The following is a 26,896-nucleotide window of genomic DNA, read 5'->3' as shown; positions in this document are numbered from 1 at the left end:
AATATTTGAAGAAATAATGGCCAAAACTCAACTGTAACCATCACTACCCTGCATCTCCAGAACTTTTTCCATCTTCCCAAACTGAAACCCTGTACCCATTAAATAATAACTCCCTATTCCTTCTTCACCCCCACTGGTGTACAGTAATCACCATTCTACTTTTTGACTGTTTTTTTCTCTCTGAATACTAGTCACAGATTCCTGTTTATTTGAATGTCCCATTTTTTAAAAGTGTTTTGAATAATATAGTATCGTAACTCTGGAACACGATTATTATTATTAGTTTTTTTTTTTTTTTGAGACAGAGTCTCACTCTGTCACCCAGGCTGGAGTGCCGTGGCGTGATCTCGGCTCACTGCAACCTTCGCCTCCTGAGTTCAAGTGATTCTCCTGCCTCAGCCTCACGAGTAGCTGGGACTACAGGCACGTGCCACCACGTCCGGCTAATTTTTTGTATTTTTTAGTGGAGGCAGGGTTTCACTGTGTTAGCCAAAACAGTTTCGCTTTCCTGACCTCGTTATCTGTCCACCTCAGCCGCCCAAAATGCTGGGATTACAGGCGTGACCCACCAGGCCTGGCCAGAACATGATTATTTTTTATCTGAAAGTTATCGGTGCTGGAAGGTTTTGGAGTTGTTTGGTAACTTACCCGGGCTTAAATCTGCAAAATACGTCTCCTTCATGATCAGCAGTCTCTGACATCTTCGCCTGGATTTTTTTTTATTCTTGTTTTTTATTTTTAATTCTGGCTTCCCAAGGGTTACTCCTGATTCACTGTAAATAAGTTTTCAGCCAATGACTGCATAGTCCTTTTGCACAAATATCTTGAGCCAGATAGACTTCCATTCTCTGTTCACAGATCTTTATATGGGTAGGGAAGTGCATTCCATGGTTAAGGCCATCTACAAGTCTTCTCTGGCTTTTATATTCTTCTTGGCCTTTTGTGGCTCCTATGCAAATGTGTATAGCCTCAGGGTTGGACAAGAGTATATAAAAAGCTTAGGGTCTCTTTGGTCTCCACTGTGCATGTGCTCAGTGGTAGCCAGAAATATATTGGTCCCAACCACAACCATAACTTCAGGCTTTTGGCCCTCATCTGGCCAAGATCATCACTTTCATTGACAACTCTTCAGGGAGTATTAATCACTCACCACTCAAAGTCTATGAATCTTGTTTGACTACAGGGGCACAACCTGCCCACCCCCCAACACTCCCAACCCTTGCAGATTTTCCACACAACCAAATGCAGAGGGTAGGAGCAAGGTTGCCATAGTTTCCAACTACGAAGTTCAGCAGTTTTTGAAGCATAAATCCTTCTCAAATTGTTATATTCTATTTAGATGTTAAGAGTACTAAAATGGTTATGATTTTATTTTGTTGGGGATTTTTTGTCCAGCCTTATAGCTGCTTTTTTTGGAGAGAGAATTTACCAATCTCTTCACTCTGCCATAAGCTAAAGTCCCCTCTTTATTCACTTTTATTTAGAGGAGTAATTCTTAAAGTGTGGTCCCCAGATTGGCAGGGTCAGCATTAAAAGGGAACTTGTTAGAAATGCAAATTCATGGACTTCACTTCAGACTTACTAAAACAGAAATTCTGGGCATAAGGCCCAGTAATCTGTGTTTTAACAAGCCCTCCAAGCAATTCTGATGCACATTCAAATTTTAGAACCATTAATTCAGAGTATATTTAAGATAATACTTGTAATAGAGTTCTTCTCCCTGTTCAAGGGAAAAGAGACAAACATAAGAACTTTCTAGGTGTTTTATCAAAGTTATCTTGTATTATTTTTTAAAGGATGAATTAACCATTGGCATTTGGGTATAAAGATTGGCATAAAATTTTTTAGGCCAAAAACAGGTATTCCTTGATATGTGCAAAGAAACACTAGACAGATTTAAGAGCACCAATCTAAATATTATCCAGATATACTACCCTGGCACATCTAAACTTGTGGGAGTTGAAATTTAATACTGCTGCTGCCTTCCAAAACTATATACTGTACATACTCCAAATTTTCCAACTTTTATCATCTTCATTAGAAAGACTAGCTGTACCAGGACTATGACGATATATTCTTGTATAACTGGTACCTATGTTCCTAAAAGCTACTTTTCAAAAACAGAACTGAATTTTATAGGCATAAAGCCATTCTCAATTAAACCAAAAGTATCCTTAGAGTAATCATTTTGTAATTAGTGGTTTCTATATCTACATGAATACATTTTTAAACAATGCTTAGCAAAATAATAAAATAAAATAAAAACAAATTTTAGAATGCCCATAATATATTTATGCAACATTTTTAAACAATATTGTCTGTTATTTGCAGATACATATGTATATAAAACTATGACAAATAAAAAGTTGTACACCGAATGATAATGATTGTCTGTGTGAAAGAAAAATGGAATTGAGAAAAGTCAAAGAGGACTTCAACTTTATAGTTTATTTCTGTTATTTATAAATACAACAAAATCCTCAGAATTTCTGATTATTGAAAATACTATTTTATCAGAATTAAGGTTAAAGAACAGATACTGTAGCATATTCAAACTGAGAAAGAAGGAGAGACAAGCCTAGAAATTCCTAGCTTAGCACCACTGATTCTTCTATTCCCAGGAAATAACTCTGAGGGGTAAAGCTATTTCCAGAGGTTGAGAATTAGACATAAGGATAGGTTGGAAATTCAAAGAAGAAAACCTGTTGCCCAGAAAAAATCAGAATAAGAAGGTTCAGAGACATACAAATCCATGAATATACTCCTTATTCCCATAAGTAATACTAAGTTAATTTGAACTGGTGAACTTACAGTACAATGATTAAAAGGGGGATTTGGAGTTGGAGAGAGTCTTAGCTTAAATACTGGGTCTGCCCAATATTTTATTCATCCTAACCTCACTGAGCGTTTGATCTTCCATCTGTAAAATGAGAAGAATAATAATATCTATCTACTCAGAATATTGAGATAATTAACATAGATAATGTATGTGCAATTCTTACACAGTGCCTGGCACAGATCAGCACCCCATAAATGTTAGTTACTACCATCATTTCTTTAGCCATCTGTCCAACAGCTAGTTGGTAGGTGCCTATTATATGTCAAATTTTCTACAAGATTCTGAGGTTTCAGCAAGTGAACACAATAGAAACAGTCCATGTCATTGTGAAATCTATAATCTTAGAGGACAGAGAGATAGTTACCTAAGAAAATGCACTGACTTTGATGGAGACACAGTAGGGATAGTGCCCAACCATCCAGGGCATAAAGAGAGGCCTGCTAGAAGATTCTTAAGTAGAGATAATCTAATGACAGAGCAAGGCTTTTGTACTAATGGAGATGTAGAATTATTCCTTGTTTAACAAAATCTGACTAGAAAATTATGCTTTTTCCAATCATGCTAGAAATGAAACCTGGAGCTTTGTAAAAGTCTTTTTGGTCTACGTCCTGCAAAGCTGACCCTGCAGGCATGGACATCATACCACATTTGTAAGTGTGAGGCCTTTGGTGTGTTCAGCATCTAGGAAGTTGCAGAGTCAGTGGATTTTTAGCCTAGTGAGGGCTTTGTGCCCCTCACTGCTATTTGTGAGAGCTTTTTATTGGTCAGAAATAACCATGTAGCAGAAGCTGAGAGAGTATTTTAGCTACAACTCCTCAGACATCACTTCTTGTTCATCTTCTCCTGGAGAACGTCCCAATATTGTACATTTCTGAGTCTTCTTGCATCTCTCTCCCAGTTGTTCATAGCTGAATCCACTGATTCTCCCCATGCATAAGCTCCATTCAGCCCCACTCCCAAAGCCAGTTTTGGAGACTCAGATTCTCTAGCAGCCTCAACCTTCTCTGAGCTAATCTGACTTGGGTCACCCTTTCAGACCTGGGGTCTGTACATTGACCTCAGTGGGCTCCAGACTACTGCCAGGTCTCTCCTGCTGCCATTTAAACTCAGGGTCAGGTGCCCCCATGAGGATACCTGGTCTTCCCTGTCACCTTCCAGGTTGCAGCACCACCCTTCCCTTGTGTACTCTAAGCTTCTGCTAGGTTTTTCTTTCCCTACTTCTTTTTCCAGGTCTGACTGCCTGCTGGAGATACACATGAGTAGGCCATTAACTCTATTCTGTGGGATCCCTTGTTCCTCCCCAGTGCCAAGCATGTGCCTGAATAGAAAAACGCTACTGCTTCTGGCTTCCTTTCACATACCTTAAGAGATGGCCTTATCACGTGTCCTGTCCTGAAGACTACCTTAAGCTCACCTTCTCCTAGACTGGTAATGTTGCATGAAGCTGGAATTCCTCATACTCTAGTATATAATTATTTTTGACTCAGGGCATTTAAATACTTGAAAGACACTTCCTTATGATGACCACTATACATACCGATGAAATGAACTACTGTTAGAATATTCCTCTCTCCATATTTGTATGTAAAATCCTCAGATTTTTGAGGGGTTAATTAAAGCACAGCTATCTGTATTATCTTTCTGTAAAACAAACTCTTCTACTACACACAGATATCTGGATTTGTGTTATCCAACAATTCAGGTTATTCCCCTTTATTTGGATACACCATCACCATATCTTGCAATTATCCAGCAACTTTCATCTTTCAGATTTACACTATAACACTAATAATAATGACAAGTAGAGTGATACTCATTTATCTAACACTTTGTAGTTGAAAAACATTTTACAGTGGGCAATTAGTTATTCCACCCCTGTAAAGTAGTTAGGTGCCATTATAACCATCATTTTAGAACAGGAAACTAGTATACAAAACAATAAATTTGTCCTAACTCATTAAAAAAATAATGACTTTTGACCAAAGACAGAGCTGCAGCAATAAGGGATCATGTAACCCGAGGGACCCACAGTGCCTGTGACAGGATCCTGGAGATCTTGAATTTGTTGCCATCAAGAACTGGCCAGATTCATTCATCCCTACAGTATCTTCAGTTTGAGGGGTAAATGAAGAAGAGGATTCTTAACAGTGCCAAAAACGAAAAAGATTATAAAAGTGGCTCCCTAAGAAATTGCCCCACCTTGTATTACTGTGGAGCTACATCAGATACAGTTAAAAAAAAAAAAATTCTTTGCCATAAACTGAAGGAATATAATGTAGTCATCCCAAAACATAACAGGCTTGACCTGCAGTATTTTGCTTGAAATTTGTTTCCTACTGTGTACCAACAAGTGACAGTCAGAGATTCTTTGGGGATGAGAGATATTTAAATCGGGAACTCAGTAAGCTTCTCTTTTTTATAGTTTTAAAAAGATTTTAGCTTTAACGCAAGTAGATAAGCTACACAAGCATTATACTATAGCTACTATATAATTAGGAAGATATGTAGACATATCCTGGCACCTGTTAGAGTACTTCCTAACTTTAAAATATTTGTTTATAGATATTATCTGAACTTCCAACCATTTAGGTATCATTTAGCTAGCCCAACACAGTGAGAGAACTTATAAGAGCCTAGAATTTTTACCAACGTATTTCTGCATCTGAAAAGAGGGCTTCCATTATTTTTATTCCTTTTTCTTTACAACCTTTAATTTCTATCTTTGAGCATGATTTGCTAATCTTAACATTTTCTGAAAGAATGACTAAACCTCTATTTTTTTAAAAAGAGTTAATTATGAAACATACAAATATAAATAATACATACCAATTACGAAACCAATTTTAAAAAGGCAAACTCTAAAAATCAAAAGCAAAATGGAAACAAGTGACCTTAAAAGAGTATCCAGTTAAGAACACCAACACATACAATTTTTCTATGTTATTGAAGCTAAAAAAAAATAGAAACGTATTGTAGGATAACACTAGTATACATATTAGTAATATGATGTCAATGACAAGTTACTTGTAGTACGTAAAAGACAAATTATTAATAAATTAAAATCAAACTATGAAAAAGGAGAATGATATAACTGGTTAAATACCCTCAATATGGTAAAACATGAATGAAACAATAGGCTTTCCCTCTTTCCATGTGATCTATAGAATGTAAATTCTCTGTATTTCATTTCCCCATCTATTCAATTACATATTGTTCTCTTTATTGCCCATTTAAAGTAAATATATTTAAAGAAAATTTTGAGATCCTGGCTATACAAACTTTTTAAAAATAAAAGATAATACTATGATAAAAATAATTACTGTATAAATATGAATATAATCCTCAGGTTGCCTATTATAAGCATTTCTGAAGTTTGGGGGTTTTTTTCATTTAGAAATCACTTGAAGATAAAGAGATTAACTTTCCAAAGTAAACTGGTCAAAACTGAACTACATAAACATGTTGAGAATCCGGGATGAGAGACAGTAGTATCTCAAAGCACCTACTATATGTGACAGAATGAGCCAGGGCTATAAAGATGAATATGAAATTACCCACTCTCAGAAAGTTTCTGCCTTAATTGGGGAATACACACTTCCAGGTTCAGGTATGGCTACAGTGAGAAGGAGCATTTAATCTGCATAGGGTTGCCCTTTCAACAGGGAGGTTCACTTAGAAGTGGGAGCATGTGTAGTCAACATGATGAATAACTTTGAAGTTTATTTTAGAATGAAGGGATCACAGTAACCAAAGTTAGAAGTGTAATAAACAAATTATGTCCTTGGAATTGCCATTACAATAGGAGAGTTCAAACCAGATGCATGGCTTGGATTTTGAACCCTCCCCACCTCACCTTCCTCTACCAGGAAGAGCATCTGGAAGGCTTAAAGACAAACAGCAGGTAAGATTACAGCAACCAGGGCTGAGTTAAACTTTAAGTGCAAGAACTAGACAAGTTCATGTGGAATGAAGAAAACACATACTAGAAATCCAACTGGAGTGAGCAGCTGTAGAGATGGTCCCTAGACTGAGAAGCAGGTGAGGTAATCACAAGAGAAAGTAAAGCAGGGAGGAGTTCGCACTGGCGATGACCACCAGACTTTGCCCAGGTTGCTCTGATGGAGGTTTGCTACCCACATCACCAGCACCAGAGTTCCTTTCTTCAGTTCTGCCCTAACACTTTTCACTCCATTTTAAGTGGCATGCTGGGACTGTCAAAGAAAACAGCTTAACCAAGGCCTGGATGATATGATGGCAGAACAGTGAGGAGATGGCAGAGCAGGATCTCTACAGCAAAGAGTAGGAAATACATCTGAATAGATCATGACCTTCTGCTTCCTGAAAACTACTACTCATCATTCAAGACTGCTCCCGTGTCACCTCTTCTGGGAAGCCTTCCCTGACCACTATAAGCTGTTGACTTCCTTTGTTCTGTTTCATTTTCCCTGCATGAAGAACCCATTTAGTTCTTAAGATATTAATGTGTAAATAACTACTTATGCCTCTGGCTGCACTTAGTTCTAAGAATCTTACCTACACTGATTTCAAGGCTAGTATACAAGAGGTAATCAATAGTTGCTGTTGACTGAGAAAGAGAAAAAGAAAAGAAGGAAAGAAGGAGGGAAACAGGGAAAGGAAGGAAGAAAGTAAAGAAGGAAGGGAGGTAGGAGGGAGGGAGGACAGAAGATGGGGAGGAGGGAAGGAGGGAGGGCAAAGGTAGGTTGGCTCAGTGTGTAACTCAGTGTTGTCAGACCTGGCCTGGCTCCTGGTCCCTAACCACCTTCCCTCTTCTTCCTCTTATCTGGGCCTCCTGGCCTCCTTTAGCAGGCTTATCCACCCACAGTGCCCACGATCGATCCCACCTAAGGCAGTCAAGATTTTTTTTTGAGACAGGGTCTCACTCTGATGGCCAGGCTGGAGTGCAGTGGTGTGATTATGGCTCACTGCAGCCTCAACCTCCAGAGCTCAAGCGATCCTCCCACCTCAGTCTTCCAAGTAGCTGGGACCACAGGCATACACAACCTCACCTGGCTAATTTTTTATTATTTTTTGTAGAGATGAGGTGTCACTATGTTGCCCAAGCTGGTCTCAAATTCCTGGGCTCAAATAATCCTCCTACCCTGGCCTCCCAAAGTAGTGAAATTACAGGCATGAGCCACCGTGCCTGGCCGAGGCAGTTAAGATTTAAACCCTATTTTCTGTGGTTTAGCATCACATCCTTTCCTGCATCTCTGCTCCCTGCCTGCGTGAAAAGGCCAGAGCCCCTGAGTTTCTCCTGCCATGCTGCTCTCTCTCAGGACTGAGAGGCTGTTGCTGTTCCCCAGGCCCATGGCTGGGGCCCCTCCCCTGCTGAGCACAGGCCAGCTGGCAAACTCACTACTAGCCATGCTTGACTGACTCTCCTGAGGGGCAACCCCCAACACTCTACCCTCTGTAAACTGCCTCAGTCCCTCCCTGCTGACTGCTATCCTAGATTCCTCCCAGCATGCCTGAAGCCTGGCCACATCTGGAGGTTTAACAAGAGTGAAACAGAATCACTGCAGGATGTTGAGCGCTGGAGTGATATATGCTGGGAAAGCCGTTGTGTATGTGGAGGGAGGGTGAGAGGGCGCTCCACTCTGCTTGTGAATGCTTAAGACAAAATTTATGAAATCATTCCCTCTTAAACACACTCAAAAAGCCCTTTAAACACATTGCTCTTCATGTTAGGAATTCCAGGTAGCAACTCAGATTTTTTGTGAAAATAGTTGTTTTCAGGATATCTGCTCTGCCTTTTAAAGAAGGCATCCAATGCCCATCCTATTAATGTTAAAGCATCATCTTAACTCAAAAGACTATGCCAGCAGAATCCCTGGAACATCTGAAAGAATGCAGACAACTATAATTGCTCTAGTAATTCAGCTGAACAGGGATCATGATTGGCCACAGGGAAAAGGCTGTGTTTACTGCCCAATCAATAATCAATACTGACAAACAATAGTAATTCAATCTTTGCTGAATGAATGTATGCACATATGTGTGTTTGTGTTTAGAAACAGATGATAGGTGTGTGGAGATGCACAAATACTATCTATGATATAACAGCACATGGTTTATGATTTCACTCTTCTTTTTTTTCTTTTTTTTTTTATTTCAATAGCTTTTGGTGTACAAGTATTTTACGGTTACATGGATGAACTGTCTAATGGCAAAGTCTGAGATTTTGGTGCACCTATCACCCAGGTTATAATTTTATTCTTTTTCAAGCATGCATTTTGGTACATCACACAAACAGCCTCATTGTATGAAGGGACATTAATAACAGACAAGCATTATGAATCCTCTCTGCAAGTAGAACTGTCCAAATCAGAAATGAGGGAGATTAGAGGAGCAGGTACTAACACAAGACACTGAACCTTGTCCATCTTTGGGCCTACTCCAAGGGGCAGAAGGAGAGCAGGAAGCCATCAGAGGTGGGAAGGCTCACAGTGTCCTCTCTGTTCTCACGTTGGACAAATGGCTTTGCATGCATTGCAGCTGGGGCTGACTGCATAGATAATAGCACTTGCTTACTAGACAACAGTACTTATCTATTAACCTGCCACAGAATCATCTCAGGAATAAGGTATCAAATTACAGCATTGATGCAAATATATATGTTTATTTTTTATCTCTGTGTATGTATATATGATTAAAATGGCAGTCATAAAGCTATGTGTACAAAAGACAGTAAGTTACCACTCTGTCAGGAACTATCATTTTAAATGTCTAGCATTATCCCTCAAGTGCTTTGACAGACTGGAGGAGGAAGCACATCCCATAAACAATATCCTGCTTGGGTTCTATCAGCAGGTTCTAGTTTTGTGTTAACTATTACGTCAATGAAAAAGAAAAGATACTATCTAAAGTAAGAGACTGTAAATTTTGTTCCTATTGTATAATGATCCAAAAGGAAGTGAGGAATTAGCTCTTTAGTTCTGATTTTTCTTTCTAATTCTACTTCTTCACGTAATTTAAGACTGGCTACAATGATTTATATTTTACTATATATTCCAAAAGTATCAGTATCACAGGACCTTGTGCATGTACAACATTCTTATTACAGATGGGTGAACGTGTATCTAAAACGCAGTGTCTTCTAAGACTGAATCTCAAATGCACAAAAAAGTATATGAATCTGGGCAGCAATCCAAGAGTACTGTAAGACAGTGCCATTGTATCGACTTTCAAGCTATCAATAGATCTTGAGACTTGTGAAAATAAGCCAAGGAATGCAACATCCATATCTTAACTGTATGTTTTCCTGTCCTCTCACTTATTTTTCCTGGTGTAAACAGAATTACCCATCTGTGCGTAGAAAAGCAAACCCAGAGAGCAGAGGCATATTAAAAACCACAGTGCCAGGGCAAGGAGCCGTGGAGTGGCAGTCAAGAACACTGTCTTCTCATTCCAACTTTGCCCTATAAGCTATGCAACCTTGAAGAAGTTTCTCTCAATCATTAAAATAACAACAGGTAAAATAATATACAGGGTACTGTTGGTAATAATAATGGAAAGTTTGTCAAAAAAATTAACGGAACTTCAAAGATTTTTAACATTAATATAAATGCCTCCTGAAAAGTACAATTCAGTCACTATAGACCAGCTATATATTAAATTAAGAAATTAGTACGTAACTGTCTCTGCCTTCAACCTATCTAGAATATATAAACAGAAGTGATCAATTTTACCAAGCAAATTGGTAAAATTGGTAAAAGTTATCAAATTTTAACCGAAATGACTGAGTAGAAGTAATCACATCACCTATGCTCATTACAATGAACTGCAGTCAGTGGCAATACATTCATAGAAAGATTGATATCTAGCTCAAAGATGAAAATTCACATCAATGTAAAGTAAATTTCTCACTTTAAAATCAGCACTGAGAGGATGATACGTGACCATTTTTTAAGTCTTTCAGGGGATCAGTCTTATTGGTGGTAAGCACTCAAAAAAGAACAACAAAATGCTAAGATTTTATGGCTAATACAATTTTGCATACAATAATTTTGTCTACATTTCACAATCAGGTACTACTCATATAGAATATGGGGGAAGCCCTCCTGAGGATCTAAAGAAGGGGACTTAGGTCCCATTATTATTTTTGTATGTGGTGTCAAATTTTCTTGATCAAATTGTTTAGTCAATTAAAAAATTATTCTCAAGGGACCTTTGAAGGGATATTAATTCATGTTGAAAAAAGGAATTGTTTGATTAAATCCAAGAGAAATACATCAATTCAATTGCTTCTTATTAGATGATTACTAGCTGTTACTTTACAAATATCACTGAGAGGATTAAAAAGATTTGTCACAGAATCAGAAGGTCAAAAATCAGCTCAGAGAAGGCTAAAAATATTCCTTAAACTTAATTTTTAAATGCAGCTTTCCAAAAATCAGACATGTGTTTTAGAGCAATCTTGACATCTCCAGAAGTGCATAAATAAACTGAAACCTGTCGATGACCTACTTTAATGAAAGAAATTACAACCATCTTAAATACTTGTAATTTATCTTTATGATGATGCTGAGTTGCTAATTTTATTATTCAAAAATTATAAATCGTGACAAATTGAGCAAAATCAACCATCTAGAGGAAGTCACTAAAATAAAGACTTTAGCTAAATAGAAAACTGAGTTGGCCTATTCATGAATGTCTTATCATTGCTAGAAATTCATAAATCTTCTCACGGAGAAGAGAGGAATCATAAGAAAATACAAGCCAAATCACTAGAGTCAGTTCTATACACACCAACAATACATACATATATTTAAAGAAATCAGTTTGACAATATAGAGGTAACCACCATGGCAGGTACATTACACTGTTTTCCTCAACCTCCATTCTCCCCTTCCTCCTTAGTGAACAAAACAGTAATTTTTTCTGATGAGTGCATTGCTTCTTGGAATAAAAGACTACATGCTAGGAATGAATACTGTCCAGATTCAAAGACAATGTGGGATTCCAGGGAAATCTGCTTAAAGAAAACTGACTCATGTTTGGAAGCCCACTTTTTTTCATGTTTTGCCTTTCCTGCTTCTCCTGACCTGTACCATATTTGTGATGGCTAGAGCTCCAGCAGCCATCCTGTACCCTGAGGTCATCTTAGTATGAAAGCCATGCACTAGGAAAGAACAGAAAAGTAAGAGCTGAGTCTCTGATTCATCATACAACCATTCCAGCCTGTATCTAGACTACCTTTACACGAGACAGAAATACATTTCTATCTCCTTTAAACTACTGTTATTTTGGATTTTAATGTTTTTTACTTTTTCTGTTATAGTGGCTAAAGTGATTTTAACTAATATAATTAGTCAAGTCAATTTTTTTAAATACTCAAAAGCAATAACTGAATCGTCTACCTAATTTGTTGTTTTAACTTGATGAACGTGTTTACATAGACTCAATTTTAACTTTCCTCTATGCTATTAACAATATTCGTGAGGTTTCTTAAAATACTAATATATCTTGTAAGAAAATCAGCACTATGGACAATTTATCTTAATCATGTTTTCTTCACCTATTACAAGAGACAGAGAGAAAAAATTACTGGAAATTCAACTTCTAAGGACCCCCCCAAATAAATAACAAGTGCAATGAAACATCCTACAAATTCATATTTTCTAAAATAACTTAGGAAAGAAGAAAAGAAATAGACATTTATGAATCCTCCACTATTCTATTACTTAGTTACTTGGCAAATATTTTTGTTTAATTCTCCCAATAAACACTTTAGATAGTTAATATTATCCTCATACTTTAAAGATGAGGTAACTGAGGCTTGGAGATATTTAGTAATGCTTTCACAGTCTCCACACAGTAAGTCCAATTTCAAATCCCACACTCATTTCATGATACTCTGGTATAGAACATGCACTGACATGTGATAATATGAAGAGCATTTTCTAGTTCAAACACTTTTCTATTTTTCTTATTTTCAAGATTCTGTTTTTTAAAAATCAATTGTTCTTACAGAGAAACAAAGGTTAAATGTTTAATTTCCAAATAAAAATTACAATGAAACCTCCTGATGAAAGCCTAAGGCTCTGCACAATCCTATCTATTTCAACTGTGTGTAAGAAAAAAGAAAGAGCAAGAGAGGAAGGGAGAAAGAGAGTGACAGGGAAAGAGAAAACAAACCTAGTTATGTCCATCTGGGCCTTATATGAAAAGGACTCTGTTCTAATTGTATACTTTTTTCTCTCCTACTATATTATATATACTGGGACTATGAAAGCTTTCATCTTCCTAACCTAGAAATAAAAATACAAATAGTTACGAGATTTTAGTATCAAAAAAATTCCCAGTACAGGAATCTCTGTCTCCCTCAGCTCACTTTGATCTCCTTCTCTTTCTCCTCTAACTGAGCATAAAGAAAAAGCAGAGTGTCAACAGTAATTTCTTTTTTATTTTTCAAAGTAAGTGGCTGATATATTAAGCTCTCAGGCTACAAAGTCATGAAAAGCAAAAGAAAGTCATTATAGTGGAAAAAGAAACCATAGCCTCCAAATGTTCTGTTGTTTTAGAATTCATATTAAAAGTAACTCTGTAATATGTACACACGTATTACATGTGTGTTTGTATAGCTTATAGCTGTTACACCTTATGCCAAAAGTAGAAATACAGAGTTTGACAAGAAGAGTACTGTATATATCTCGAAGTCAATTAAAACAGTATTTAAGTAAACCAAGGTATTTATGTTATAAATTATTTTTGGAAGATTAACATTTTTGTGGTTGATGACTACAGCAAAATTAATTTTCTTTTAAGTGTCACAGAACTTACTAAATATCTTGTAGTTGGTATAACAATTAAAATGTATTTTAAGTTAAGTGATGTTCGGGACTTACCACCTCCTCCTCCAAGAAGACTGGCATTTGCTGTTTAAAACAAAACACAACAAAAGATATTAAATAATATGTATAAGAAATATAGTATATCAGAGTAATTCAAGATAAAGCTGATAATGATCACATGTCTCATATACATACATAAACACAAAATATTTACTTTCATTTAAAGACAGCCTGTATTACTATTTTATGAGAGTTTGAAAATTAAAATATTTCACTACTTTTATCTTTTTTCTCTTCAAATGGCTATTTTTATAATATATTTCCTTCTAATAAAATTAAGCACAAATTGAGACTGTTTTATTCTCAATTCTGTATCTAAATTAATCTTCTGAGCTCTCCATTTTATCAAGTAGAATAGAACAACATTATTTAGCCAATTTCAATGATTTCAAAGGACAATGTAACAAAAAAGCATTATAGTAATTTAAATTAAGTTAAACACAATGAAACAAAGCTATCACAAAACATTTTTCCATAAGAAATAACTCTTAAATAATAACAATTTATTACTTTTTCTATTAACTTTTTTATTTTGAGGAAAGAAATAAACGTTAAACAATGCTGTGCTATTTCTTACTTATTTATTTATTAACCCTACACACACATTTATAGGAGCTAAAAAAAATATAAAACAATTCCATTTGGATGTCTTTCACAAGGTCAAATTTTTAGGAAGTTCCATTGCAGGTTTCTGCTGAAGTATTAAACAACCTTATGCCTAAATTTATCCAAATATAATAACCAGAAAGCATAATTCAATATACACTATACTGAGCTTTATTCCATAGAGTTCTTAAGTATCACAGGAATTATTGCTTGCCACTGAAAAATAGCCAAGCAGTATTACAGGGAAAGTAGGTAGCAACCAAACTCCCCTTCTTTGTGAAAACTGAGTTACCAAAAGACTAAAAAAATAATTTAGGAAAAAGGAGTAGGAAGTCTTTTACTTGAATTTTAGCATGCTGCCCACAGACCATCCATTTCATAATTTAAGAGGTGCAAATATCATTGTTAATGATTCAATCAATAAATAATGGATCATCTGAAGAATAAATGCCCATATTCATAGTTCCATGAGGTTAGATATGTGATAGCTTACTGATGGTTGTTACATTAAAAAGAATATCATGAAAATACATAGAGACCAAATGTTATTTTCGATATGTCAATATTAAGAGTGTCAAATTTAGTCTCATATAATCTTCCAAGTATGGGACTGTCTAACTGTTGCTCTTGCTAATTGCCCTCAGTGCTTTTGTCACAAACATGGCCCAAGTAGCAATGTCATTAATCAACCATAAACAAAACTCACTTCTGATGTCATAAGTATCACTCAGGTCTGCAAGTCCCTCTGACTTTACCATATGTAAGTGTGTGATATTTACACAGATGGTAGCCAGAACTTAAGGTCCTGCCCTGAATCCAGCTTTGTAGCTTTTGAAGTGGTAACTTATTGAAGGGGCATGAGGACAGACTTCGAGAATTCTACTTGGTCTCATACCCTTTAGTGGAGAAGAGAAATTTCATGATCAACCCATGTCTGTAGGCTAAACCAAACATTTTCTAAAATCTTAGCTACATGCATTTATAAAACCACATGAAATTTCACACTCCTGCTGATTTTTTATTTTCATATTTGACTGAGAATTACCTCCCTATCTATAGGTTTTCCAGTTCCCTGGGACTCCATCTGTTGTCCTCCAATTTTCACATATTCATTCATAAGGAAAAAGGTATTTTTAACAACCAACAACAAAAATAAATAGGAGCTCTTCACTTAAATTACCATGCTCAGTAGCACAATAAGACAATATAGTCTATTTTCATCCAATGTTTTGCTCAATAAAGGTGAAGGTTGCATGTTTTGAGAGCACAGCCCAAGGCCCATCTGTTTAACCAGGCACTTGTCCAATAGATGTGGGTGGATGGGTAGGTGTAAGAATTGGAATTCCAGTTCCGGCCAATCATCAAGTTAGTTTATGTCAAATGTGTGTTCATGTATTTTACATAAGCATATCCAGTAACATTTTAACTTCACTATAGAACTATTTTACAAAATTGTGATATTCTACATAGTACACAATCACTTTTAAGGTAATTCCATGTGTATTACTATCCATGTAATATTACTATCCATGTGTATTACTATCCATGTAATAGAATCTTAATTTAAACTGCTTGATCATATTCAAAAAAGTTCCGATAACTATAAATCCAATAATGATTTTTCCAAGGAATCCATCAAATTTGTCTATTTTATCCATTTCTATCCTCTAAAAAATAACAAAAAGTTAACTTTATTAGTAAAAATGTCAAGGCACTTTTCTTCAGCAAAAGTGACATAAAAATACGCAAGTAAAGGTGAAACTTTATTGTTATTTGTAGTATTACTTTGCCTCCACAAAGCACTCCAACAACTGGTTATCCAACATTCATTGGTCAGGTAGATTCATGTTACTTCTTCCATTTTACAGAAGTGAAATGACTTTTGTGTGTCTAAAATTAATAATAATTTAGTTTCTACTTCATTATCTCCAATAGATTGAGATATATCCTAATTAGATGGAAGCTTCTTAAAGGCAAGGTCTGAGTTTAATGGTTTGGCCTGCATCTAATAAATTTTCAAGACACGTTTTATAATAGTGAGATAATTGGTAGGTTTAGTCAATTTCTTCATGAATACAAGAAGGATTTGTTTACTGAAGTGTGTGAAGAAAGCAAACTCTGACCCTTTTTCTTCCTATAAAATCAAAGATTACTTAAGAAACTCTTAAAGCTTATTTGGAAATGCTTAGTAAGAATGCCTAAAATATATTTATGTCCCTATCTAAATTTCTTCCTAGAGGGAATTTTGGACTTGCTTCCTATTAATCCTTGAGTTTCACAGAAAAAGGAAAAGAAGAAAAGGAACAAAGAAAACTTGAAGTTCATGAACACGATGCCACTATTTTTAAAACAAGATTTAAAAATCTCTTCTCTGAGCATGCTTATGAAGCAAGACTATTTTAATTCATATTTCCCTGAAATAAAATGTCTCTTTTATTACCAGCGGAGGGAATGAAAAAATCAAGTTACAGTAATTGTCTCAGAGATTGATTCAATGCAAAACTAAAATGAGGCATTACAAGATAATGAATCCGTGTATTGCACTTTTTCTTCCCCCTAAAATAACTTCACGCAAGGAGATGTTTTACTGTTTACAAAGTGAAAACAACATGAACACAAAATGAAGAAAAGGGTTATCTGAAGCTAATTTGATAGTGTCAAATATGGAGAATTGATTTCCAATACCCTAAACAAATGGTTACATTTTTAAAGTTTATGAGAATTTTTTCTTTCATTTGAACCTAGTTTCAAATTTTTTCATTAAAAGTATCAAATTTCTATAGCTATAAATATTCACTATTAAAGTATTAAAACCAAAAAATGTGAATACAATATAGGAATCCCTTTCCTGAAATAATTAGCCAAAATGAAAAATGATCACAGCAGTTTTCAATAACACATTAATTTATGTTTTTCTCAAAATACAAATGAAAAATGCTGGGAGAGGTAACTCATGTCAACCATGAGCCGGGAGGCTGAGGCAGGAGAGTCACTTGAACCTGGGAGGCAGAGATGGCAATGAGCCGAGATCGTGCCACTGCACTCCAGCCTGGACAACAGAGCAAGACTCTGTCTTTAAAAAAAAAAAAAGAAGTATTTCAAATATTTTTTTTTCTTTTTGCCCAGTAATTTTTATTATCTCCACAGTAATTGTTTGTTTTTCCACTCTGTTTCTACCCCACCCAAGACTATCTGTCAAACACACAAGAGTCTGGGAAACTAGTCTTTAAACATTGATTAAAACTATTCGTACAGAGTTTTGTTTGCTTTTCATCATTATAAAGGAAATTATACTTGTTTTCATCCTAACAGAATCCTGACCACCTAGTTTAGTTTATTTATTCTGCTTTCTAATTACAATAGAGCACATGGGATATCAAAAGGACTGTTGGCAAAAACTTCCCCAGGAACTCTATTTTAAAACACCAATTTCATTCACAACATGTTATCCCCAAAGATACAAAAGCTGAAATACCACCTTTCAGAATGGCATACATTATATTCCCTAGAGTTTGAAGCTCTTTAAGTAGGAAGTGCTAAAAAATCTGATAAATTAAAATCCCAAGCACATGCATGATTCTAGAACCACTTTATATAGGAAGCAACCATCTCACCTGACAGCTGTGAAAATACAATCTACGCAGACAAATACAGCTATCAATTTGGCAACAGGCCTCTGTCTATGCTTTACTAGATTTACACCTCCCAAACAAAATCAACAGAATGGTGGAGATTTTGGGTAATGGTGTAATTTCCTGCTTTGAAGCTGACGAAGCGAGAAAATTAAGAATAGGCTTAACTGATTCATATGTAGAAACCAGGCATAAACACATGATTAATACTTTACAGTTCATGCTACTACAGAATTTGAAGAAAAGACTGATTATTCCAGTATCTGTGTTGTTTGTACAAGCTGTCACTCACTATGAAGCCAAAAATAGAATACAATGACCCCTACTACTAATAAATAGGTGAAAAGGCATCAGAGATTGGAAGTCTTACTTGGGATGATTCACATATAAAACAAAACAGAATTACTGTTGTTAAAGTACAAGGGAGGGGCTACAGCTGGTCCTGGTATGCCTTACTAGGTACTCAGTGACTTCTAGGAATATCGTAGTATGGGCAAAAAAACTCTAAAAGCTAAACAAATAAACAAACAAACAAAAACCCCACTTATTTGGTCCAACCCCTTTATTTTACAAAAGTAGAAAGCTAAAGAGGATCAAAGATGTTGTTAACTCACTTGTCTAGGATCAGACCCAGAAGAACCCACCATACGATATGTCAACTTAGATGTTTAATAGTAACTTCCTCTTAACAAATTATAAATATATGTATGTGTCTCTGTGTGTGTATTGCAGCCCTCCCACTCCCCAAAATTGCATCCAAAGATGGTTATAGAAAACAACATGCGTGGAGTCTTCTGAATGTTACTTTACCCAAGATCGCCTAACTTAATTGTTAAAGGGTGAACTAAAGCATTAGCAGGCAATTCCTACAGTTCTATTATGCAATGCATCTAATGCAAAATGAGAGAAATCAGAATGTGCTACATACCAGTCATCCTTTATGACACTATATTGTAGATCAATTGTAATTTTGATAATGATAATACTGGCTCGGTTACAAAAATGAGATTACTTCAGTAACCCAATCTGGGGCTTTCCCAAGGGTGAACAAGCATATCTAAATAGGGAAAAAATTAGTTGAAATGTTTATTAGTTCTATGGTTATAATTATATGAGACACTTGAACAGCAGTTTTAACATGTCTTTGACAAGAAAGGTTTTGAATAACTACAAATAAATTTTCAATTTAAGAAATGAAAGAGGTGCTTATTTGAGAGAATGTGGTATGCTTTTAGCCTGATTAAACCATAAGCCTCAACATGTACCCACATATCCACACTTTTGGGGGAGCTGGCTGATTTGTTTCAATAAAACCAGAAAGCACCTTTAAAAATATTATCTTACCTAGTTCCAGTATTTCATATTGCTTATACTATTATAGCATCCTCAATTCTCTAAAATAATGAACTAGCAAGTGAGATTTTTAAAAAGGTTTATTACAATTTTATATTACACTTTTATTTAAACAAACAGGCCAAAAAATAATTCTCAGTCTTAGTAAAGATATAGGAACACTGAGATGCAAATGACCTCAAATGAAAGGGACTTGGGGCTAGTGGAAATGCATAGGATGATTCCCCTGAGAATTCTTATTAAGCTGTAGAATCCATGAAGGCAGAGGCCATATTTGTTGATATCAATGGTACAATGCATGATTCCTGACACAGTAGGTAGGTACTGAATAAATACTTGTTAAATATATAACTAAGGGAATGAATGGAAGATAAGGGAATGAGAGAGAGGGGAAGGGGAAAGCTATATTTCTGGGACAGGTGAGAGACCTCTGATAATGGATAATGACTCCTTTACCATCTTGCAGACAAGTGAGGCTGTGCCACGATGTAGCCAAGCAGAGCTAGCTCCAGTTCCAGACTCTATCACTGACCTTGAGGAAGTTCCTTAAACTCCAAATTAAACTCTTGGAGTTTCTGTTTCTTAAAGAGTAATCACTTTTACTCCTCTCAGCAAACCTGACATGTGCCAGGCTCCACGGCATACATTCATGTGACTATATTGTTCACAGTACAGGTTTGCTGAGAGGAGTCAAAGTGATAACTTACACGAATGTATGTCATGGAGCCTGGCACATGCCAAGGGTCAGTAAATGTCAGCTTCCCATTCCATGACCTGATTTACAGTGTCATTCCTTGGAACCAAGCTAGGACTTAACAGAAAACCTCCACTATTTCAGACCAAGTCCAAAGTCTGGCGTTTTGTGGGTCTGGGGCCATGTTCATCTTTAGGAATAGTTTTCTGTCCCCACTCTGAGATGTTCACTGCTATGCCCTCATGGGAGTTTGAGGAAGAACTTAGGACTTATGTACAGAAGAGGGTGAAGAACAATGCCATCTTCAGATTTTCTTTTTTAATTTTGTGTTTGGGCTTAGGTCAATTAAAAAATAATTATGTAAGCCCATAAAGTAAATGGATGTCAATATTTTGCATATTATCTATGTTTTCCTCTTCTGGGTTATTTTAATCATTTAGTTCAAAAAGAATATTGGGGCTGGGCACGGTATCTCATACCTGTAATCCCAGCACTTTGGGAGGCCAAGGCGGGTGGATCACCTCAGGCCAGGAGTTCGAGACCACCCTGGCTAACATGGTGAAACCCCGTCTCTACTAAAAATACAAAAATTAGCCTTGTGTGGTGGCACACGCCTGTAATCCCAGCTACTCAGGAGGCTGAGGCATGAGATTGTTTGAACCCAGGAGGTGGAGGTTGCGGTGGGCTGAGATCACGCCACTGCACTCCAGCCTGGGCGACAAGAATGAAACTCTGTCTCAAAAAAAAAAAAAAAAAAGTTGGCTATTTTATGCCAGATAGCTCCTGTTTACTCCTCAAAACCCATTCTCTATACTTGCCCCTGTTCTCTGCCCAAGGCTGCTGATCTAGGTACTTGACATCAAAAGGCTCTCTCTTAACATCTGTCTCTAGTTGGGTTCAGTCAGTGGGGAGCCCTGGCAGATGACAGGAGAGATTAGAATGCATTCAACATTTTCTTCCCTGGTTCACTTCCTGTAAGCTTACCGTGAATGGACTATGTCCCTTGAAGGAAGCTCCCCATTCTAATCAAGGTTCTTTACAACATGACTTTTTCTGGGTTCTGACATCCTCCCCCTCTCCTTGTCTCTTTGTGCCTCAGGTGGCAACAGCTGTGCTGTTGGTGGCCCCTGGTCCATGAAAAACTCCTTGAGTTTCTCCTACACTACACCTGGCTCCAGCTCTTGAATTATCGTGATTTGACTGCATCATCTGTTTCCTGCTGCGACCTGATTGAACAGATATGTTTTAAACAGACTGGTCACTGATGATGGCTAGCCTAAATCTCACATTCCTTCAGAGGCTAACTCTCTTAGTGCAGATGGTTATAAGGATGGCCCCTGTTCTTATGTTTCCATTTGAAGAATGATAAATATAGCAGAGTGTTTACTTTGTTAATTAAAAAACATAAAATATGTAAGTATAATAAATTATATTTACATAAAATATAAAATAATACATACTCATTTGAACATGTTAAAGAATCAAGTATATTACACAAACTCAACTCCTCTTATCTACCATTCCCTTCCACGCTTTTCTCCATGGTCTTTTTTTTTTTTTTTTTTTTTTTTTGAGATGGAGTCTCGCTCTGTTGCCCAAGCTGGAGTACAGTGGCACGATCTTGGCTCACTGCAAGCTCCGCCTCCTGGGTTCACGCCATTCTCCTGCCTCAGCCTCCCAAGTAGCTGGAACTACAGGCACCCGCCGCCACGCCCGGCTAATTTTTTGTATTTTTAGTAGAGACGGGGTTTCACCGTGTTAGCCAGGATGATCTTGATCTCCTGACCTCGTGATCCGCCCACCTCAGCCTCCCAAAGTGCTGGGATTACAGGCGTGAGCCACCGCACCTGGCCTCCATGTTCTTATAAATATATGCAAATAGTTAAGGCTTCTGAGGTTATGATAAAAATAAATTTGCCACACAACATACATTTCTCTTTTATCAATATACCATGACTCTAACTAATGAAATAATATGTAACACCCTATGAGATTCCAAAGTTTGGGTAAAACTACTCCCATTACTGATGGGCACTTACATTGTTTCCAGTTTTGCTGTTAGAGATAATGTTCTAGTAAAAATCTATGTGTTTGTGTGTATGTGTCTGTGTATGTGTGTGTGTATCCACATACTGGGGCTTCTATAAAATAAGTTCTCTAAAAATGGGATCCTTATATACTGTTGGTGGGAACATAAATTGTACAACCACTAGGGAAACAGTTTAGAGATTTCAAAAAAAAAACAAAAACAGAGCTACCATATGATCCAGCAACCCCACTCCTACATTATACCCAAAAGAAAGCAATCACACCACTAGGTACACCCAAAAGAAAGGAAATCAGTATTTGAAAGAGATATCTGCACTCTCATGTTTGTTGCAGCACTATTCACAACAGCCAAGATTTGGAAGCAACCTAAGCATCCATCAACAGATGAATGGATAAAGAAAACATGGTACAGCTACACAATGGAGTACTATTCCGTCAGAATAAAGAATGAGAATCTGTTTTTTGCAACAACAAGAAAATAAGCCAGGCACAGAAAGACAAACTTTGCATGTTCTCACTTATTTGTGGGAGCTAAAAATTAAAATAATTGAACTCATGGAGATGTAGAAAAGAAGGGTGGTTACCAGACACTGGAAAGGGTATTCGAGGGGTGGAGAGGAAGTGGGGATAGTTAATGGGTAAAAACAATAGTCAGAAAGAATGAGTAAGAACTAATATTTGATAGCACAACAGGGTGACTATAGTAAATAATAATTTAGTTGTACATTTAAAAATAACTAAAAGAGTATAATTAGATTGTTTGTAACACAAAGGCTAAATGTTTGAGGTGACGGATACCCCATTTACCCTGATGGGATTATTACACATTGCATTCCTGTATCAAATAATCTCATGTACTTCATATATATATATACATACACATCTACTATGTACCCACAAAAATTAAAAATTAAAAAAAATTCTCCAAAGTATTATGGGTAAAAGGACATATGTACTTTTAAAATTTAAGAGTTTAATAACTATTTTAAAATGCATATTAAAATATGCTTATTAAAATAAGTCAAAATTAGCTGAAATTTAGCATGCATAAGTATAGCTTGGAGAACACCTAAATCATCAGTATTATTCTATGTTTGTAAATAATTAATCTGAATCAAATGTTTTGGTATGTTAGATGACATTTCAGTTCCATGGGGTGCTTCTGATATAAATGTAAACTACATCAGTGAAACATTTTCACCTATACTTGAAAAGATATTTAGTTTCAATTTCTGACCGATTTCAAATATATAAACTTTTTAATGATCTTCTTTTAATGTAAAAATAGTAAAACTATCTCAACTAATGGTAAGTCTCTTTAGCCACTTTCTTTTCATGTTTATTAGATACAAAGCATGACAGGTCTTGAACTTAAATGCAAACGAAAAACTTGGCTAGAAAAGATTAGAGTAAGAAATTTTCCACTACTTTCTAATTAATTTTCTTGAAAATTTAAAGTATACTTTAGAAGCTTAAGGTTTAAAAACTTGAGAAGATAGGCTGGGCATGGTGGCTCCCTCCTGTAATCTCAGCACTTTGGGAGGCTAAGGCGGGTGGATCACCTGAGGTCAGGAGTTGGAGACCAGTGTGACCAACATGGAGAAACCCCGTCTCTACTAAAAATACAAAATAAGCCAGGCGTGGCGGCACATGCCTGTAATCCCAGCTACTAGGGAGGCTGAGGCAGGAGAATCGCTTGAACCTGGGAGGTGGAGGTTGCGGTGAGCCAAGATCGCTCCATTGCACTCCAGCCTGGGCAACAGGAGCGAAACTCCGTCTCAAAAAAAATAAATAAATAAAAATAAAAAACTTGAGAAGATATTAACTTACTAGAAAGATATGGAAAATGTATCAAAAAACCCACAAAGATAGGTAAGAATACTTCAGCTCAATAAGAATTTCAAGGCTAAATATCATGTTCCCATGATAATTCTAAGCTTTCTGCTTCCATTCATCTAAAACCAACCATTAAGACACTTCATGTATGCCAAACACTGTACTAGGCACCCACTGCTTTTGTACAAGTGTAATGGAAGGCTAAAGAGAAATGGAATGCAATGGCTAAAGGTAATCACCAGATAATACTCAAACTTACATTTATACCCTGAATCCTAACTAAAAAATAAAATAGCTTACATTTATCATTTTTCTTAGATGCCAGGCATATTACTAGCTAATTCAGTCACCCAAAGAAGCTAATGAAGTAGGTAACATTTTCTATTTCCAATTTATATGTTAAAAAATTGGAACACAGACAGGTTAAGTAACATGTTCGAGACCAAAGTTTGGCACCAGTATTTGAAGCCATGTAATGTTACTAGAAAGTTCACACTCTTAAGCACCTCCCATAAAAGAAGCCAAGTTCCATACCCTCCAACCCACAAAAAACGTCAGAGTAAGGAATAAAGTGGAAATTATATAATCCCTGTTTCTGTATTTCTCTTTTTTAAACTACTGTAGCATATGAAGACTTTCTCTAGTAGTGCCAATTCTACTTACAATAAATTAATGAAAATTCAATGGAACATATGTTTCCATTTCTTCTTTTTCCAATCTAGACACATTATTTTAAAGCAATATTCTTCTCCCAGTTTGTTACAATCCTGTTACACATCTAAAGTATGCTGGCTCAGGCAGAAGCTGACCTGGCTCTGCATTCACCCTAATGCAATGCTTGGATCATCAAGAAATTTGAACTAACTTCTTGCACAAATCTAACTCATGACGTGGCCAGCTTATAAAAATCATAAAATGAGCTCTTGTATGATTCATTTCCATTAGAAAGTTATGCTCTGAATCACCAAGCCAGTGGACCAGCTGACACATAGTTTAGTAAGATTATCAAGGTAGAAAATATGCCCAAAATAACAACCAAATAATGGAATATACAAATAGATCCTGAAGAGAATTTTCTAAGCATCTATTATGTATCAGGCAATGTTTAAGATTTGATCTTTACGATATCTTAATCCTCCAAATAATCTTGCAAATTGGGAATTTTACTTTTCCTATAACAAATGACGAAACTGAGGCTATAGTGAGGCTAAGATATTTGCCCAAGGTCATGGGCTGGTAAGTAACTATTCAATCCAATGCTTGAGTCCTTTCACCCAACATCAAACAAATGTTCTTTTTAGTATGCTAGACTATATCTTAAGGAATTATTTTATTTCTCCCAAATTATTTCAAAGTAGATGGATATCCAATGCCCACAAAAAGCAATGTATTCAGTTAACACCAATGTCAAAGGCAGTATTACTGGTTTTTAAACAAAAGTTACCAGAAAAAATAGCATTTACATACATCATACAACTTAAAATTGTAAAAATTTAAATATTTTGCTATACCTTTCCCATATTATTTACTAACATTATTATAATCAGCAATTTTGATCTCACAAAATCTGGAATTATCTATAAGAGAATACTCCTTTGAAATATTATATTTAATATCCTGATAACAATAGCCAAATTTTGACATTTAAAAAGATGAAAATTCTCAGTATGACTTCAGGTAATATGAACAATTAAACATACATTGCTATTAAAGAGGGCATATATTTCTTAATTATCAATGCTGAAAGACTTGAGCTAAATTTAGATTTATGAAAACAATAATAAATAGTACATTAAAGTTTGGCTTTCATCAAATAAATGCAAACTGGCTAACCTAAGATTTTATATGCTTATCGCGAAATACACAAAATGAAAGTAAAATATATGTTTTCATTTGTCCTAAGTTTTCTATCGTTAGCACTCCTCATCCTTGAATTTAGGACAATCAAATAGAGAATCTTCATCATAACCTGAAATAGCAAATAAAAAACCATAATTTTTCTTTCCTAAATAAGTCTAATTATTTAATTTCAAATTGTAGTTGGCTTCTATTAATATATAGCAAAATGTTAGTTACATTGTTCAAGGATGAAATAAATACATTATTATATTTATATCAACTGTAATTATAAAATAGTCATCTCCTTTAAGACATGGAAAAATATAACTTTATGACTATCAGGTTTAATTATTTACCATATAAAACACACTTTTTTTCTGTACACAGGAGGCAAATTATAATTTGCCTCCTGTGGACATCAAAAAATACCAATTACTTTTGTATTACAGTTCCATCAGGCCAGCTATGGATTCTATAATAGAGATTAGTTTTAGTCTGCTGCATTGAAAAGCACTGATATTAATCTCAGACAGAAGTATTATCATTGGTGAGAAGCTGATTACTGACTACAGAGGCTTTTAAAAATTATTATTATTTAAAAAATCTGTCAGGATAACTAAATAATACTTACTAAAACTAGTTGTAATTCTAATGTCACTCTGAGACTTCTAAAGACCAGAAATAAAATAGATGCAGCAACAGGTAATAAGAGAATTTGCATATGGTATTCCAGATGCAATAGATGTGGTGTCTACCAAAAGAAGTATTTAATATTAATCCTTAGTTTTATCAATAGTTATATAATTTTGGGCAAGTTACTGATACCTCTATGCCAATTATAAAGAATACAAATTATAATTTAATTATTTAACAACCATTTTTCAAGTAGTCAGTGTTTGTGGCTGTTCTGGAACGATTGCGGGAAATAAACAGGCAAGTAAAATAGTCACATTAAATTATATAACTATAGGCCAGGTGTGGTGGCGTAATCCCAGCACTTTTGGAGGCTGAGGCAGGATGATTGCTTGAGCCCAGGAGTTCCAGTCTGTGCAACATAGAGAGACTCTGTCTCTACAGTAAATAAATAAATAAATAAATAAATAAATAAATAAATAAATTGCTGGGCATAGTGGCATGCACTCATTCGTCCTAGCTACTCAGGAGAATGAGACAA

General features: G+C 35.8%; 1 protein-coding gene across 4 annotated transcripts in view; it reads right to left on the bottom strand.

Moving 5' to 3' along the window:
- Positions 1-26,896, bottom strand: part of MACROD2 (mono-ADP ribosylhydrolase 2) — a 2,112,402-nt gene that overhangs the window by 1,559,949 nt on the left and 525,557 nt on the right. For all 4 annotated transcript variants that reach the window (XM_054468214.2, XM_054468215.2, XM_054468216.2 and 1 more), the window contains exon 4: positions 13,708-13,737. In XM_054468214.2, coding sequence (XP_054324189.1) covers positions 13,708-13,737 — 30 coding nt within the window. The remainder of the gene's footprint in view (positions 1-13,707; positions 13,738-26,896) is intronic.

This window comes from Pongo pygmaeus, chromosome 21 (assembly GCF_028885625.2).
Source record: "Pongo pygmaeus isolate AG05252 chromosome 21, NHGRI_mPonPyg2-v2.0_pri, whole genome shotgun sequence".
Lineage (NCBI taxonomy): Eukaryota > Metazoa > Chordata > Mammalia > Primates > Hominidae > Pongo > Pongo pygmaeus.
The sequence above is the reverse complement of the archived record's forward strand: the minus strand, read 5'-3'. Positions and strand labels throughout refer to the sequence as shown.